This window comes from Lacerta agilis, chromosome 1 (assembly GCF_009819535.1).
Source record: "Lacerta agilis isolate rLacAgi1 chromosome 1, rLacAgi1.pri, whole genome shotgun sequence".
Classification (NCBI taxonomy): Eukaryota; Metazoa; Chordata; class Lepidosauria; order Squamata; family Lacertidae; genus Lacerta; species Lacerta agilis.
Genome location: NC_046312.1, coordinates 66,620,612 through 66,639,870, shown reverse-complemented (window position 1 = coordinate 66,639,870; position 19,259 = coordinate 66,620,612). Strand labels below are relative to the sequence as shown.

Below are 19,259 nucleotides of genomic sequence, written 5' to 3'. Positions count from 1 at the left end.
TCCAACCCCTTCAATGCAGGAATCTCAATATAGAATCAAAATTTGATTTAATTTGAAACTAGCTGCAGTGATTCAACTTGTGCTTATACTTAGGATCCAGTCTCTGACAGACTCAAGTTTTCCTGTCTGTAAGTATCTCTTGTCTTTCTCCTTGTCAGCAGTGTCACGATCACATCTAACGTAGAAGAGATACCATCAGGGCATGCACTCAGCATGACCAAGTGACTCCTCAAGAAGCTGTGAATGGAACATGACAAAATAGCCAAATGTACACAGAGAGTGTGAATCGAAGTCACCTTCCTTATTTTAAAGCAAACTGACGAGAAAATTTGAAGAACCGAACTTAAGTCTGGAAAAATGATTAACAGAGAGAAACCAAAAGTCGTGGTGCTTTTCATGAAGGCTTTCTTTTCCTTCCAAAGGATCACCCCCTTTAGTGTGTGCTGTTTCCCCTCCAAAAAAAGTGTTCACCCATTGTGTTGGGACAGGCATCGGAGGGGTGAAATATGCCCCCATTGCTAAGAACAAGGCAGCCTAAGTAACACCCCGAGTCTAGCTATATAGGTCCGTAGAGGCAAGCAGGGGGTGGGACTTGGTAATCTGTCATAATATGGTGACCTGTGGAAGGCCAAAATTTTGCTTCCCCCAAATGGATCTTCTCAATTATTGATCTTCTCAATATTGTGCCCTCTTGGCTTGATGCCCTGTGTGGCAGAACCACCCACACCGCCATGAAACTAGCGCTGAGGAAATAGTAAGGGTGAGCAATGGGGAAATGATGATGTTGACACCCTAGCTGAGTCATGTTCTATCCCCACACTGACCTCACAGCCATTTTGAGCTAGGGCAGGGGTAGGCAACCTAAGGCCCGTGGGCCAGATGTGGCCCAATCACCTTCTCAATCCAGCCTGTGGGTGGTCTGGGAATCAGTGTGTTTATACATGAGTATGTATCCTTTTATTTAAAATGCATCTCTGGGTTATTTGAGGGGCATAGGAATTCGTTCATTTTCCCTCCCAAAATATAGTCCGGCCCACCACATGGTCTGAGGGACGGTAGACCGGCCCATGGTTGAAAAAGGTTGCTGACCCCTGAGCTAGGGCAATGATGCAATGCTATTGACTTTATTTTCCCTTAGTAATGTCATCATGTAGCCAAAAGCGAGTGACTACATAACTCCAGTAAATCACATTCATTATGTCATCACAGAATGGCTGTGATCATGTAGCAAAGGGGGCCAAATAAATCTTAAACGACATGACAAAAGCAAAAGAACATTTATAGGTTGGGGGATTTTGCAAGGTTCGGCTGATGGACAACATATTGTCCCCAGAGGCAAACCTTATGTCTAAAAAATGTCTGTGCTTTAAAAACTACACAGTGTCAAGTGCACTTAAAAGGATAATGGAAGCCTTTAAATTTATTCCTGATTGAACACTTGAGAAGATGAGTGCTTCACCCTGTATTACTGAAAACAGGGTAGAGAGAAAGAAAGAAAATTTCAGCACCTAATTTTTCTTAAAGATTGGTAATCATTCCATACATACAACTTGTGTTCTCTGATGGAATTCCTAAGTGCCCATGCACAGAATAAATAAGTCACAGATGACATGAGCAACCCAGGGGACTCTGAAACAATATTTTATTTCCAAATCTCAAGTATGTGATGCTATACAGTACAATACTAGCACACCTGTGCAAAGTTTTACAAAATTTAAAACAGGATACACAAAATAGTGCCTCTTGAGTTCCACCTATTTTAAAACATCAGTGCTGTGCACAAAATACACATGTGTCTTGTTAAAGCCAAATAAATAAAATATTGCACTTCCAAAAAAACAAAAACAAACCCAACCCCAAAACAAAATCGTATTTCGGTGTGAATGGCGTAAGATTGCTGACTTGCTCTTTGTAGCCAAATGAGTCCTGTGAATTTAAAGGAACAGAACATATTTTTTAGAAAGACCCCTAAGACTGCATAATCTTTTCTTTGTCTCAAAAAATATCGCCACTGATTTGTAACCCATTGAGCCAATACTTATTAACAAATTAATTATGTTTGGTCTAAAATCCTGTTAACAAGAAGGCTGACATTTCAGGTGCTCTATACATTAAACTGTTTCCCCAATAATTAGTTAAACAGTAAATCATTTCTGTAGCAGGTAGATGGCCCCATGTGTCAAAGCAATGCATCTTAAGTAATTCTATTAAAAAGCCAAAATGCAGTGGTTTCACAGTAGAATTATTGTAAGGGGAGAAAATGCAGAATGAGGTGTTGCCTCTCAACTTACATTGGTATTATCCCATAGAGTTGGTTCAGATTTAACATTTCTGCTGCCTTAACCATGCTTAAGGATTTAGGACTACATGCTCTGCCCTCCTGCATGCTCACACCCCAACCTCCATATATGAATTCCTTCCGTTGGCTTTAACCATGATTAAGGCTTACATCAGCATTGACTTTAATGATGGTTAATATACTAATTAGGGTTTGCTATTGAACAGAAAGTGAAAGTTTGTTTTAAAATTCTGGTTAGCAGCAAACAGTGGTTTAGTTCAGAGGTAATGTAAACTTTAGCAGTGGTTAAGATTGGCAGGAAAATGGTAGAGAATTCACTCCAGAAAGGTCATGGAGCTCACTCCTGCAACTTATGAGCAGATCCATGATCTGACCATAGCTGAACAAAATGAACTACCATATATTCTTGAGCTGAGTTTTTCAGCACATTTTTTTGTGCTGAAAAAGCCGCCCTTGGCTTATACTCAAGTGAGGCGGGCGGCGGCTACTATGGCTGCTCTTGCGAGCGGTGGGCGAGGGACAAGCGGCCCATTCTCGCCGCTCCTCTCCGCCGCCACCCGCCTCTTGCAAGGGGCAGGCACAGGAGCCGTGTTTGGGAGAGGCATTGCGCCTCTACCAATCGCGGCTCTTATGCCTACTCTTGCAAGCGGCAGGCGAGGGACAAGTGGCCCTTTATTGCCGCTCCTCTCCGCCACCACCCGACTCTTGCAAGGGGCAGGCACAGGAGCTGTGTTTAGGAGAGGCACTGTGCCTCTACCAATCGCGGCTCCTATGCCTGCTCTTGTGAGCGGCGGGCGAGGGACAAGCTACCACCGCCACCAACTTGCAAGGAGCAGGCACAGGAGCCCCGACAGCGGCAAAGGCGGAGGCAAAGGAGGAGGAGGGAACAGCCCAAAATGGCTCCTTTCGGGCTGCTCCTTCCTCCTCCGCTGACATATGCACACGCACACCTGACTTATACTCGAGTCAATAAGCTTTCCTAGTTTTTTGTAGGGAAATTAGGTGCCTTGGCTTATATTCGGGTTGACTTATACTCAAGTATATACGGTACTAATATCAGAATTTAATTTTGTAAAGTTGGTTGATCACCTCATAAGAAATGCTCCACTGTCTAGGGAGTCAACTTTTCCCTTTTACTTATTGAACAAAATATATAGACCACTTAATTTAAATAAATAAATTAATTAAGCAGTTTACATAAAATAGCTTTCTGATTTAGGTTTTTGCAATACCATTGTTATTCCTAATTTCCTGGTTCTCTTTGCCGCAACTATATTTCACTAGAGTGAAAAAACTACATTGTATCTATTCCATATCAAAGTCATTTAATCCAAAAGCCAGCAAAAAACCTTTAATTTGATTATTTGTCCCCCTTTAATTCCCCTCTTCCAGTTTAGGGATCAAATGACACACATTCTCATTAGCCTTATTAAACGTGCTTAATCACAATATTTTACTCTTCTGGAGCCGCTCAGAAACATATCTGAAAATTCACACAAAGTTGTGTTTCAAACAGCTGCTTGAGTCAAAATTAAAATCATACCACACCACACTTCTATTTCCTGAGACTCTTACACTCATTAAACTGAAGATAAATGATCAGGCATCAAATGACATCAGTTATAAGTTTATACTGGGCTCTACCTCTTTATCCTTCTCAACGCATAAAACAAAACAGATTCCTGCAAGAATAAGTTCCTACAATATGTCTAAGTGTTCAACAGTTTTGAACTCAGGCCCAGCTAGGAAAAGCTATTAATATCCTATCTGAATCAAAGCTCACCATGCTTCCAACACTTCCTTGTGTGCCTCCAATTCCAATACAAGAGAAGTTATCAATTTCAAACACAAATGAATGCTAGATAAGCTTGTGCAAAAGGCTAGCACAAGTATGAGCACAAACATCACGCAAGATGCTTTCTCCAATAGAAAGCTGCATGAATGGTAAAACCAACTCTGTGTTGTTTACATTCCATTGGCTGAAATGTTCCCTGACAGAAATGTCAGTTCTCCTCTGCAAATATACCACACCTTCTTATATGAATGGAATATAGTTCTTTTAAGTTTGCTGTGCTTACAGCAGGTTACCAGTTATCACCAATGTGGGTGACAGATTTTGCAGACCCAGAGCCATTTCACACTTACTAGAGCATGTCTTCTGTACACATAATAGAGACTGTATGTGACTGATTGGGCACCTCCACTGAACCCCACCATGTGTATCATGTACCGCATGCACATGACTCTGGTGAAATCTCCCCATTCAAAAAGAAAAGAATGAACAAAATATGTGTGAAGTAACAAAGACTGTGTTGCAAGTTATGTTGTATGTGTGGTGGAGTGACAAATGTTCCTGCTTCCATTCACGCCGAGAACCCGTTTTGAGACCTTTGGCACCAGCTTGTAGCCAGGACACAATGCCTTTAGTATTTTTCCATTTTATCTTTTGCTTATTCCTTATAATTGTGAAATCAATTCTCTAATCTATTATAGCTCTAAGGGCTAAAAATAAATAAATTCAAAAGCCCCTGAAATTTATAGAAGGAATCAATGCTGACATTTATATAGGAAGAAGGCCGCAAGTGACATCCCTCAGAAGCACTGGAATTTGTGTTCCACCTATAACCTAGATGTCAATGCCCAGTTTTTGGTCAAACACTATCTTTATATTCTCATGTAGTGATATTCAGGCACATCAATCAAATAACAATTAGCATGAAAGAGAGAACAGCATTTATTGGCTGGTGCATCTGGCTAAATAAAAATCACACGGCATTCACAAGTCTGATGGCACAGACGAAATTAAGCGGTAGGTTACTGATCACATTTAACCACCAGAAAAGTGAGGTGCTTTGTGCACCTCGGTTCTCAAACAGGTGCTTACTGCTGTATCGTTAAGTGGTTCTCCTCTCCATTCATGCTTTTGTTATTCCGTGCGCTGGTCATGTTGCAGTCCTGAGTTCCACCAGAAATATTGCTGGACAGCAGAACAGGTAGCTTTCACTCGTGGCCCATCCGACAACTCAGTACAGGAGGAAAAGTAGTTGTATAAACTGGAGATTCCCAGCACCACAGCAAAAATGACGATAACAGCAGCTACAATCCAGAGCACGTTCCAGTGTTTATGCAGTTTGGGGTACAGTATTTGTACATAGTGGATAACAACTTCAAGTTTGCTGTAAAATGAAAAGGAATCAAGCAAGTATGTAGAAGTTACAAGTTAGGTAGTTCTGTTATTTGGAAAGTTACCATATCATTTAAGACTGAATGGCTTAGTACAGGTGGCTATTCACATATGACATATGACACAGGATCAAAGGTACAGCTGTCCCCATGAGCATGAAGTAGTTCATTATTTTTGTCTCAATTTTAGTACAGTACTTTTATAATACATATCTTTTCTCTTTTTGTTTTTTGAGATGAGAATTGACATATTCATATTAAAAGTATTACAGCTGGCATCAGGAGAAAGATGCAATATTTATAGCATGTACAGTCATTTAGATTTTTCAACATGAGATTAGCACTGCCGTCAAAGGTTCCAATAGAAACTAAATGAGAAGCTGGCTGTCAAGGAAGCCAGTATATTCATTAAATTTGACTTCAGTTTCACAGCTATACCATTTAAAGCATAGACTAAGTGTATAGAAAACAAACAGATAACACACAAATATTCTAACAGCTCTTGTTCTAAATCAGTTTGTAAAGAGTATTACTTCTTGTTGTTAGCTGCTCTGAGCCCGGCTTTGGCTGGGGAGGGCAGGATACAAATAAAAATTTATTATTCTTATTTATTAGGGGTGTTTTTAAGGGGTAGGCCCAAGCCCTAGGACTTATGTGCTGGGCTCCATATCTCCTCCACTCCCCCTGCAAAAAAAAACGTTTTTCAAAACTTTGCTTAGAGGGCAGCAAGGCAAACCACAGTACCAGTAAGACCCAGCCACTTGGCATCTTAATTAAGGCAAATTAAGTCCTGACAGCAAGAGAGTTTGCTCCCCCCATGCTCTGAAAGTTAGCTTCAGTGTGCATTTTTAGTTATAGAATAGCATATGCATATTCTATGCAGATTTGCCTCATAAGTCTGTGCCCAGAGTCTTTTAACTGCTTAGGATATTCCTACAAAATCCCTCACTTTCTCCTTCATGTAATATAAATGTATTTTAGAGGCTCAAATGTGAAACATCATGTATGAAAGCACTCTTTGTCCCAATGCCTTTATAAATTTTACCCACTGGCTCATATGAACAATAAAATGTCAACCTGAATTTATCTGTTTAAATTTCATCTTTGCAGGACCAACAGTAACCTTGCCTATGTTGCCCATAAAATTGTTCTAAAAAAGCTGGTTGGAGTAGCTTTATCACACTGATGGCATTCTTCTGAATTAACCTCCAAAGCATGCCAGAAGCCAGCACACATTTAATGAAACAAATTAATATTCACTTTCTAAATCAGAGGAGAGACCTGTGGCCCTCTACATGTTGTTGGACTACAGCTCCCATCATCTCTGATCATTCTCTGATCATTAGCTACGCTGGGTGGGCTCAATCAATGGGTGCTCAAGTCCAACAACATCTGGAGGGCCACAGGTTCCTGACCCCCTCTCCAGCTGTTCTCTCACCTGTGCTGCTTGCTGATTTCATCGTCGCTTTCACCTGCTACACATTCTTTGGGGCTCTCATCTATTTTCTCTTCATCATCTTCTTTCAGCTGTTCAAGTTCTTTGGTTTTCTTTAAGCCTTCCTGATAACTTTAAGAGGAAAAAAGAAAAGAAAAAGACGTATGTACTCTTCTTTTTCATTTTTAAATAAAGAGTGTAATTCATTTATGCTGCATGGCTCAGACAAAAAAATTAAACAACCACAATGAGGTTATTAAGTCTGCCTCATGCTTCTACTGTACTTGCTCCTGATTCTAAGAAATCAGAATTTAATATCACCATTGTCACTGTCCTGTTTTTAAAAATATATCTGATAATCTAATGTTGGTTTCCAAGTTACACAGGTATTCTATAATAATAAAGTATGTATTCTGAACAAACCTAGAAATTCACCGAGGAAAAGCAGAGTGAAGGAAGGCTTTGTTTGTTTGCTAGTATGATATTTCTCTCAAAGTTTGAATCAGGTGGGTAGCCATGCAGCTTCAGGGGCAGGGCCAATCGTACGGTTCCACTGCCCCTTGATTTCATACTGTTACTGGTGACACCTATAGAGGCCATAGTCCCCCTATCCCAATTATCAATACTGGAAGACACTTATGATAAACTCTTCAGATCAGTCAAGATTGATAGATTCTAGTACCGTAGTAGAGATTATAACATTACTCTTTAAGCACTAGTGATAACTGCAAATAATCTGGGCGATGTGGAATCCAAATCAGTTTCAAACTGGTTTAAGTGGTGTGGCTTTCTTCCAAAGACAATGGGAAGCTACTTTGTATTTGCTAGCAGAAGTATTCAGTCTCTTTCCTGGGCTAACAGTTCTAGTGGTACAGAGGCAGGAGCCAAGTTACATAATAAACCACTGTGTTTGTAATACAGACACATTCTAAATGGGGAATTCTGACCTTCCTACTTGTTATGGAATTCTAAAGATGAATAGAGGTTGTATATATTTAAAATTAACAGAAGTTATGTCTTATTGGTTTATATGCTAAACACACACACACACACACTACCTCAGGGTTCTAGTTGTCTCACCAACAACAAAGCCCCTACTTTGGAACTGGCTCTGTTACTCAGATATATGAGCCAAATGACTTTCAGTGAATCACTAGACATAATTTGTGGTGTGAATCATGCCTCTCTGGTTACATTTTTGCTTTAATTCTTTTTCTCAACTTAATTGTTATTAGCCTTCTGAATACATGGTGCCCTTCTGTTTTTGCTTAAAAGAAAATGCACAACTGCTATGACAATGGAAACTGATGAGAAAACAAGGGAATGAAATGTGACTATCATCTCACTGAATTTTGTGTGTGTGAGTGTTAATTTGTTCTGTTTTGGAAATGCCATATTTGCAGTATAAGAACAAGCACGAAGGAGGTTTCCCAGCCCGCTCACAGGTCCTTATAATATCAGTAGAAACAGCTGGTCCTGGCGAGTATTAACCGCTTTCAATTTAAACTGAGGACTGCAATCTGTTTAGTTTAATTTTAATTAATTTTGGGATGCATTTTAATCGATTGACTGCTTGTTTGTATGTATATTGTGTTATTAATATGATGTTAGCCGCTCTGAGCCCAGCTCCGGCAGGGGAGGGCAAGATACAAATAAAGATTTATTATTATTAGAAAGAGTCTACATTTCTGCAAATCATTTATTTGCATAGCAGCCTATAAAATTCATGAAAGCAAGAGGAACCCATACACAACTGCACTAGCTAATAATTAAAATGAATTGCCCATAATGTAGCCTCCCTCTTTAAGGATGCAGAATGCACACATACTCACCCTTTGTTATAAGCCTCTTCTTCTATTTTGGCTTTTGTCTCTGGGCTGATCTCTTCCAAGGCACTCTGTACTGGTGCTGAAGGAGGTGGTTCACTCTCAGGGTCCCCATTTGATTTTCCACTAGTAAATTTAAAATTAAACACAGATAACTTTATTATCTCATCTAATATTATGTACCCCCACCAGAATGCTTATGGGTCTCTTGGTCTTTGGGAGGGTCTTTGACGTCCACACAGTACAAAGCCTTATAAATACAGCTGGGCTGAACACTTGATGCAGCCCTAGTTGGTCTTTTAGTGGGAATATTACATATCACAAAGCTCAGTGGGTCAAGCTGCCATTTGACTCCTCCCTTCCCAGAACTGCCTCCTGCAGTTTCCCAATATAACCCTGTAGGGTGGGTATTATGAAAGAGCGATTGCCTTGAATTTTCCTCTTCCTTTCTCATCCCTTTTTATTTTATGCCATACTCCCTTGCAATTACTTGAAATGGTAAAGTGCCATTATGTGTACACACCTTCAGATCTGTTGTGTGCTCTGTGCTTCCCCTCTGAAATCCCTTTCCCATTCATAACTTTTGCTTAACCAATTCTATTTCATCTTCTCTGTTTTAGTACTTACCATGTTCACACGCTCTGGAGCCCCTATTGCAAAACTGAGTGCACATTCTGGCTAAGTTAGTTCTACAACAAATAGAGCAACAGCACTGTCACCTTCAGTCAGCAGGTTGTTTTGGGTCAGCTTTACTAACATGAGGTGTTCTTTCAGACCTGCTTGGCTGGTCTGGACAGCCAGACAATATACGTAGATTCTAATAAAATTCAAAAGACGGAAACAGAGGGCATTGTCCCAAAGGAAAGGGTTGCAGCTTGATGCTAAGCTTTCCTGTCTGTTATGGAAGCAGAGGCTATGCAAGAACAACTTGGGGGTGATGTCAGAGACCTGCAGTCCTGTCTTGGGCACTGCTGCTTTCTGATTGCTGCTTGGCTGCCAGCACATGAGGGAAGAGAGATTTTGTAGGGATATTATACAACTCCAGCAATTCTCTCACCTCTAAATAAAAATGATCCTGGAAAAACTCCACTGAAATTCTCATTGCTGTGGAAAAGCTAGATACTTTACATAAACACAGCATCATCTTGGGCCCTTCAACAAATCACTAATCATAATTCCGAAATGTCAGCAAGAGATTTCCTTCAAATGTGCTGTATTTCCTGAAGGCAAGTGCTCTGCCCTGTTAGAAAAGCTGCCAATATACAGTAAACTTTCTAGGAAGTACGTTCATCCATGAAGTTCCAAAACACAAGCACATCCTGTGTTCTTAAGGAAAAATATTTCGATAAAACCTGAAACAATGGCTGGGCTGGGCATTTGTTATTCTCGTGTTTAAAAGCCTTCATTCAGCATGATATTACTTTAGGTTGTATCCATCTAAGTTCTACTCAGAACAGAATGGACCCAAGTTAGTCATGTCAATTAACTTCAATGGGTCTACTCTGAGTACAACTAACATTGGATTAACCTTTTATAATACACATTATTCTGGGATGGGTACAGATAATTTTTTGAGAGACCTAACTGCCAGGTTATAGCACAGACACTGTCTGTTAACTTTTTTTAACAGGTATAAATAATGCAGATGGGCAAGATATTTAAAGTATCTACCTTCATTGGCAAGATATTGATCTCATTCCATCAACTTAAATTCTTTTAGGGAAAAAAGCTCTTTTTATGCCAGCAGGAATTATCTGCTCTACAATTCTCAATATAGTAAATACTTGTTAACTCACTTCTCTATAAGTGCTGATAAGACGGGAGTTGATGTCAGATTGCTTCTTCCATTTGATGACTCAGACTGTGGATAAAGATGTCCATTCAATTTCATTCAAGTAGCAAACAACACAACTGTGTTTCTTACATGAAGGTGTACTCAACATACATACAAAAAAAAATTGAACGGTCCCCAAACATAAACAAGGTGTTTTCATGTGTACAGGAAGCCCATTATTGTTTAGAACATCTCTAAATACCTCCTCTATAACAGGGACAGGAAGCCTACAGCCCTCCAGATGTTTGTTGGACTCCAACTTCCATCAGCCACAGCCATGATGGTTAATAGTCAGGGATGGATGGGAGTTGTAGTCCAACAACATCTGGAAGGCTGCAGGTTCCCCATCTCTGTTTAAGTCTATTACTCATCTCTGTCTGTGTATCAACATAGTTTACTTCTGATGTGAATTTATTTTTATTTATTTATATGACTGTTGTATCAAATAGCCTCAGATTTATAAAATGCGACACAGTCACACCTGTGTGCAAAGGTTTTTTTAAAGCTTTGGTTTGTCTAGAATGTTAGAAATTTGAAAAACCTTACCAGGGATGGCATCAAAGGTATGGGTGATGCAGTAGGTGACTGGCCAGGGAGCTCAAATTTTGAAACAACAGCAACACTGACTCGTCTTCGAGGCATCTATAATAATAATAATAACAACAATTCATTACATAAGTGACTCCAAGTGCTATTTTCATAGGCTGCATATCAGGCGGATTAGGGGAAAGGAGAAAAAAAGGACAAAACCATGGGTATGAAAGTTTTTCAGGAGTGACCTTTATTCATAGTTTGAGTCTAAGGGGTTAATTTTGACAGTGTGGGTCCTGTAGAAAAATAAAGGACTTCTGGGAAATGAAATACAATGAATTGAAAAAAAATGTTTAAGATAACTTTTGTCAAACAAACAAACAAACAAACCAGAAGCCTTTTTACTTGGATTAACAGGGGAGATCAGGGGGACAGAAAATTGAAATCCAGGGGAGAGGTGGGGGGGGAGTCTATATTGTATCTTTGGGAAAGTATTGAACTGATAAAATATTGTGATTATAAAATTTGAAAATAAAATGTTTTTAAAAATAAATAAATAAAAATGAGTGTGAATGAGCAGCCACTTATGCAGCTGAGCTTTTCCTTCCCCTCCTTCCACCTGCAAATCCCAAGTGCTCAGAAAGATCTCCTCTGAAGGGTTGGGGGTTACCCTCTGGAGCAGATTTTGGGACACGCAGGGGGCTGGAGTGGGGGAAGGAGAGAAACTGTAAGTCCCGCTGTGCAAGTGTGTGGATATAACTGAATTTCACCCTAATTCTATTCTAATGCAGATAACTAATAAAGAATTGTTACTGTAGTTTTCTAGTATGCCCATTTCCATACCAGTTGTATGCCAGTTACAAAAAAGGAACCCTGCAGCATTAAATTCTAAGAAGCCTGAAATACCAAAGTTTGCCTGTGGTGCATGGCACAAGCCTATGCGTGTTTTGTTGTTGTTGTTCAGTCATGTCCGACTCTTCATGACCCCATGGACCAGAGCACACCAGGCACCCCTATCCTCCTCTGCCTCCCGCAGTTTGGCCAAACTCATGCTAGTCGTTTCGAGAACACTGTCCAACCATCTCATCCTCTGTCGTCCCCTTCTCCTTGTGCCCTCCATCTTTCCCAACATCAGGGTCTTTTCTAGGGAGTCTTCTCTTCTCATGAGGTGGCCAAAGTATGCATGTTTACTGAGATGCAAGTTACATTTCATTCAGTAGGACTTACTCCCCAGTAAGTGTGTCTATGACTGTAACCTTAGGTAAGTAAACTTAGTTTGATGGATTTCTAAATGCCAAACTACATATTATGCTCCACATCCTTTTTTAAACAACAACAACAACAACAACATGCTTTTGTTGTGAAAGAAAAGTAGCCATGCCGGGTCCCAATTCTGACTGAAGCTTTGTGCCAGTTCTCCTTAGAAAATCCTAACTTCTACTGCTATTTGCCTCCCATTGACTTTCTACTGCAACAGCAGCTTTAATATGTGAACTGGTTTCCTGAATGCTACGTTTCAAGCTGGGGGAAAATATTTTGAAAATGTTGGAAGTGCTTGTACAAAAAAAAGAAAAAGAAAAATGAGCAAGTTGTTTGGAGTACATGGAGAATCTAAGTGGTTGGGTTTTTTTTTTTAAAAAAAAACTTATTAAACTAAAGCTTTTTAAAACTTGGAAGAGTACCTTTCCAACAGAAAGAGACATGGATCTTGATGTACGGGGCACACCATCTTCTGTACCAGAGCAAAACAAAGCCAACAAAAGTAAGAATAAGAATTAGTGTTTGAAAACAGACATGCATTGCCAGCACTAAAATAGTAAGATTTTTTAAATATTGAAACAAATGTGCTTTCAAAGCAAAACAGCATATTATCTAAGACTAGGACATATGTCTCTTTTTGTTATAAGTGCAGAAATTTGGGAAAGGTTCAATTCAGTACATTACAATCTATTATCAGATTTTCTAACTTTTGCTCTTTAATAGAATATTGTGCACAGATTTAAACGAAATACGTAAAAACAATCGAGATACACAACTTTGTTCAACTGCTGTAATTAATTATATTCTGTCAAATACCTTGATAATCTGCTTTTATATCTATGTAGATAATCTGCTTTTATATCTATGTAGATTTGAGAGTAGTCAACTATGAGTTCAACAGCAATAAAGACATGCTTTAAAATATTGTGTGGTGGGGAAGAAGAGGCTATTTTACCAGGTGAGCCGTAACTCCTGCTAGAATTTTGATTGGCGAGTTTCTTATACTCCATGAGCTCAGCGTGATCTTTTTCATATGTTCTCTTCAAGTTCTCCACATACTGCATCATAACTTCAGTGGCCTTTGACATGCGCTTCTCCTGCAAGGAGGAGATCAAGCATCGCACAGAAGTATGTTTTCAACAAGAAACGCATGACATCATCTCAGCTTTTAGCAAGACTGAGATTTTACTCATAAAGAGACCCTACCACTAACCTTCAGGTACATCTTAACTCCCACTAATGAGAAAGGCAAGTAAAGTAAAACTCTGTCCATATTACTTTTAAACAACCCCATTTCTACTACAGGGCATTTATAACAAATTTTCATTTATTTATTAAAAATGCATCTACAGTACAAAGATACCCTGTGGAACATCCTCCCATCAGATGTCAAGGAAATAAACAACTATCTGACTTTTAGAAGATATCTAAAGGCAGTCCTGTTTAGGGAAGTTTTTAATATTTGATGTTTTATTCAGTATTTCATCTGTTAGGAGCCACCCAGAGCGGCATGCACAAGTGGCAAAACCTGGGAGGCTCCCCCTCCCACCCTCCCCGGTTTGCTGTAAAGTGGCAAAGCGGGAGCCACTAACGGCAACCCGGGGGCCCCCCTCCCACCCTGGCTCGCTGTAAGCGGCTCCCGCTTTGCCGCTTTACAGTGAGCCAGGGAGGGAGGGAGGGGGATGGACGGGAGCTGTGGCTCCCAAAAGGGCTCAGCTTTGCCAGGACCCTGGCAAAGCAGTGGGGGGGGGGGGGACAAAAAAATTCTGTGCTGGGTACCACCTGGACTTGCTACACCTCTGTTACCTTGCCCTATGGGCTCCTCTGCAGGATGTCAGGATACCCCACCTCATTGGGGCATAATTTCCTATGACCGCTAACTCCCTTTCATCGGGCTGCCTCTGGGTAGAGCAAACTCCTGAACCAAAGTAGTAATTTGGAAGTATGGCTTGAGATCAGTTTAAAGGGAACTTCCTAAGGAAACTGTACAGACACACCTCTAGCAATAATTTCCAAAGTGGCTCCTGTGATGCATTCAGTGGTCTAAGCTTGCCTGAGCTTGAGTCTGGACTAAGAATTCTGAGCCCTTGTGTTCCGATTCAATACATGATATCCAATCACAGAACATTTCAAATTTGGGCCTCTGCCGTTGGCCCTTAAACTCTTAGTCATGATTTGCAGCTTGGAAGTTTAGACAGCCAATCACATTGGGAGTGGGAGTGGCCCAGGCCTTCATAAATGTATATAAGCAGTTGCTTTGCCCCTGTTGGCCAGTTCCATGATTTCAATAAAGGTTGTTGCTGTTATCACTGTGTCTTGCCTTGTGGGAACCCACCTACACTTCAGCTCCCATTCCAGATCTTCAGCTAGCTTTTGAAATGATGGTTTTAGAGAGCCAGAGGGCAGAGACCCACAGCTCAGTGGTAAAGGATATACTATGCACATAGAAAGTCCTTTGTTCATTCTTTGGCATCTGCAGTTAAAAGGATCTTTAGAAAGTCTCACAAAATATCTGTCCGAAACCTTAGGGAGTTGCAGTTGGTCAGACTTCGACGGACCTCTCTCTATCCTCTGTCCAGGCAAGCAAGAGGCATGGTCACAGTTTGATAACCCATTCCAGCCATACAAAAGCACCTCAAGCAGGTGTGGAGCAGGGTCAGTGAAGGCTGTTCCAATGTGTTCCATGAGAAGAGTGTGTGTGGCCCGGGGAGAGTCTCAAGGGCCAGAGAGGCAGGCCCAGAGGGCCACATGCAGCCTTAGGTATGAGATTTCTAACTCTGCTTTAGGACCATGTTTGTCTCTCCTTACTATAGCCAATGCTTCCTACAAAACTTTATTTTTTCAAGTAGTGAAGTTGGAGCCGATGCAGGGTATTTCATTCCAGGAGTCTTACCTGGCGAACAGCTCCAACCATTTCCGCTCGACTAGATAATCTAGAGGCCAGACGATGCAGCACTGCCATGTCCTCCAACAATCTCTGGTACATGTCTCTGTGCTCAGAATGATGCCACAAGGAAGCTGAAGACTGAAGCGAGAGCATGCACTAATGTATCAAATCAAGGAGCATGTGTAGCAAATGAAGTCATTGTGGTTTTACAGTTCTAGGGTTGTCCATCTTTGTGGTCCCTTGGGTCCATTAAAACTATAGAAAGTTCTTGCACAACAAACATAAAAAGGTCCCTCTGTTGTATAGCTACTTACAGTTTCCAAAACCTAAACAAGGCTTGAAATTTCACTACAGATATCAAATCATTATCTTATATTCTAGATATCATTACACCCCTTGACTACAAAGAATCAAACTTCATGCTATCATGAAACAAGGGCTTATCCACATCCTCCTTTCCTCTGTGCTTTCCAGGCATAGTCCATCCATTAAAGTTCTGTGTCCAAGCACTCTTTTTTTGCTCCAGAGCTTTACCCATGAAAACCCACTCTTTAAAGCTGAATCGTGGCAAAGGACAATCCACTGAAAACCTGAATTGCCATTTATTGTGCTTTAGCTTTAAAGAGCGGGTTTTTGCCCTTGTAAGACGAAAAGTTTATTATGATCTACAAATTGTTTGTTGGTTAAGGCAAGATACTATTTGTGCTTTGTTAATCTCACAGCTCTCTAAACAATGAAGAGTAACGAAAAGTTGACTGCAAGCAAGGATTTGTTCATTTTTCTTTTTATTTAAAAGCACAGATAATCCTTCAATGGGGCTTTAAAATTCCAGTGGAAAATCTTGTAAACATTATAATCCCCAATTCACTTTCTTCATTGTGCTACCCTTCTTGGCCAGTCTAATGACTGATTTTGCATTTGAGATGCAGTCCATCAAAATCCTGTGCATACCAGCTTACAGTTTAGTTTGTCTGGTTAACCAGAGGTGGAATAATGATTGTGATAAGCAAATTAGAAAGCAAGAAAACTAGGGCTTCTGCTACATTGTAATCACCTCCAACCTCTCCTTTTTCAAAGTTTGATACTTGGTTAAGGCCAGCAGTGGGCCCTTTCTACATTTTCCCATTGATAAGAGTATTTTCATCACAAAACAAATAGGGCAGTGTTCCCCACCTCATGGAAGAAGCAGTTGAACAAGTAAAACAGCAATTTTCTACTATTGGAAATTGGAGATACAGAAAGTGAATCCTGTTGTGTGAGTTTCAGTAGGGTTGCCACATTTTAAAAAGTGAAAATCTGGACACAAAAGTTGTTGATGAGCATTTTTAGTTTTGCCCAAAGTTGTTGAGTTGTTTTTGCAAAATCTCAAAAATAAAAAATGAGTTGTGGAGCTATTTTTTAATGAAAGTTGCCAAAATCTACACTACTGACATGGGCTGCCATGTTTACGAGGGCTGAATACTGGCAATGTACAGGAAATTCTGGACATATGGCAACCCATGTTTCAGTATAGTACATCCAACTCTAAAAGTGCTGCATTCCTGAACATGAGTCAGCTTCAGATATACATCCAACAAACATAGCCCTTGTTTAATAAACACAAGATTTACACATCAGATTTCCCATTTAAATGAGAAAATCAAACACAGAAGCCAAACAATTTTCAGGCTGAATGGGAGGAAAGAAGTCAGTGTGGGTTAAAAATCCAGTACCAGAAAGGAAGCATACATCTTAGATGACAGTGGAAGCACACATACTGGAAATTGATTTAGAAAAGCAACCTATTTCATATAATTCCTGACAAGAGTAATTCCCATATTGTGAAAATGTGTGAACTGGCATTACACCACGGCACCAGTTTCTACTACATCTATTTTGCAGCACAATCCCATTCTTATCTACGCACGTTTCAGCCCTACAATGTCCAGTGGAGCTCACCCATAGGCGAGCATGCACAGGAGTGCAGCTTCCATTGTATCTAATTCTGCAATCCCAGACACACCAGGCCCAATGGGTTCCATTCCCAAGCAAAAATGCTTGGATTGGGCTGCAAATATTTCATGTTTGAATCAGTTTTTACCTGAGAAAGAAATGCATGAACAAATAAGAACTGCTTTGCCCACTCTTCCTCTGAAAGATACCAGTATAAAAGATGTATACATAAACAATTATAAAGAGATTTATGGACTTCCTGCAGAAATTCCTTGCTCCTTGCTTCCTCTATCTTTAGGTGCATTTACTTAGGGCATTTTTTAGGCATGAGATTACACATTCTTCACTGTATGATGTCAAGTATTCAGCAGTTCCCTGCCCAGGAACATAAATAGTAAAGAACAGCAACTACCTCCTCCATGTTTAGGAACTCCAGGAAACACTGCAGGAGTGATGCATAAACAACATATGCAATCATGATGCCAAACCTCTCTGCAATAAATGGTAAGCTACGTAGCAGAATTCTGCTGCTTTCATCTAGCACATACACTGCTTTCCCCTCTCAAACAGCATTGAAACCCAAAGTAGAAGGAATGGTGAGTACAGAAAAGGAGACTGAAGAAGAAATCTGAGCTCCATGACATAGGGACCTTGAGCCTGAACTCTGTAGAATAATCTGCCTTGGAAGTGTATGCTTCTAACAGACTTACTGTGAAGCAGAGGCGGATAACCTGTGACCCTCCAGAAACTGCTGGACTACTACTGATGGCTGGGGCTGTTGGGAGTTAGAGTCTTGTGAAGTCTGGTATTTTACACCTATTAAACCACTCATAAACAATATGCAACATTCAGTTCCACCTACTGCAAAATTGATACTTTAAAAATCAACCTACCGCAGAACAAGAAATTCTAGATTATGGCACAGAATTGAAATGTGGTCATTTTAGAGATTTAAGTTGGCTGATCATCAATATGAGTACTGAACAGTTAATGATAACACAGGATTTGGGGACATATTTGGCAGCAGCCTTCAAAATACCTACCAAAATTCACTGAATTCTAACAAGTGTAAACTGCAGTGAATGTTCACCATGGTCTTCTTACCGTAATAGCAACTTTAAAATGATCCAGTTCCTTCTCTGTGTTCTCCTCAGCAAGATTCCTCTCCCTCTCAGCCTGGTTAATTCTTGATTCCAAAGTATAACTATCATTTCTGAAAGCCAATGAAAGTTGTACAAACACATTCTGTTGAGGGAGGGAAAAGAAAGGCTTCGTTGAATTCTGTTTACAAGTCATATCCATGTATAAAAGGGGGAAATTGTTTTGCATGAAGTTGACTCATAGAATCATAGAACTGTAGGGTTGGAAGAGACCTTAAGGGCCCTATAGTCCAACCCCCCTGCAATGTGGGAATCTCAGCTAAAGCATCCATGACAGATGGCCATCCAACCTCTGCTTAAAAACCTCCAAGGGAGGAAAGTCCAAAACCTCCCGAGGGAGACCGTTCCATACACTAGTAGGAATTAAATTCCACAAAGAGAAGTGTCAAATCCACCTTGAATCATATTCTCCAGCTTGGAAGACTAGGTTGAAGTTACTCCGCAGGCAAGCACATTCATTTCACACATTCCAAGGCTGTACTGACCAATGTGAAATCAGTGCTTGCAGTAATAACACATCAGTTCAGTCCCTTTACTCCTGACCACAACTATAACTTCTAAAGCTTTATTCATTATTTATTTAGCAAAATTTAGCTATCACTTAAATAAAAAAATATATCTCTAAGCAGTTTATTTAATAGTATGAAATATTCATTACAAATTAATAAAAACAGGTGCTAGAAACAGCAGACAATAAAATTATCAACACAGACATAAAATCTTTTACATAACGTAACAGAATTTATATGGGGCTCCTCAATGGATGCCAAACACCTAGAACAGCAAAGCAAATGGAGAAGAATGGCACTCCAAGAACAACATTAACTTTCCTTGCTACCTCCTACAGCTTTTAAAAATTGCTCTCTCTCTGTCTTATGCAGACACCATTTCTATGACAACATGGTAGGAAGA

General features: G+C 40.1%; 1 protein-coding gene across 1 annotated transcript in view; it reads right to left on the bottom strand.

Moving 5' to 3' along the window:
• Nucleotides 1–5,015: 5,015 nt before the first annotated feature.
• IRAG1 (inositol 1,4,5-triphosphate receptor associated 1) overlaps nt 5,016–19,259 on the bottom strand; it is a 42,960-nt gene continuing 28,716 nt past the window's right edge. The window contains exons 14-22 of the mRNA XM_033152521.1: nt 18,292–18,432; nt 15,262–15,393; nt 13,324–13,465; nt 12,791–12,840; nt 11,124–11,219; nt 10,540–10,604; nt 8,750–8,869; nt 6,921–7,049; nt 5,016–5,475 (exon numbers count right to left, since the gene is read on the bottom strand). Coding sequence (XP_033008412.1) covers nt 5,226–5,475; nt 6,921–7,049; nt 8,750–8,869; nt 10,540–10,604; nt 11,124–11,219; nt 12,791–12,840; nt 13,324–13,465; nt 15,262–15,393; nt 18,292–18,432 — 1,125 coding nt within the window. The 3' untranslated portion in view covers nt 5,016–5,225. The remainder of the gene's footprint in view (nt 5,476–6,920; nt 7,050–8,749; nt 8,870–10,539; nt 10,605–11,123; nt 11,220–12,790; nt 12,841–13,323; nt 13,466–15,261; nt 15,394–18,291; nt 18,433–19,259) is intronic.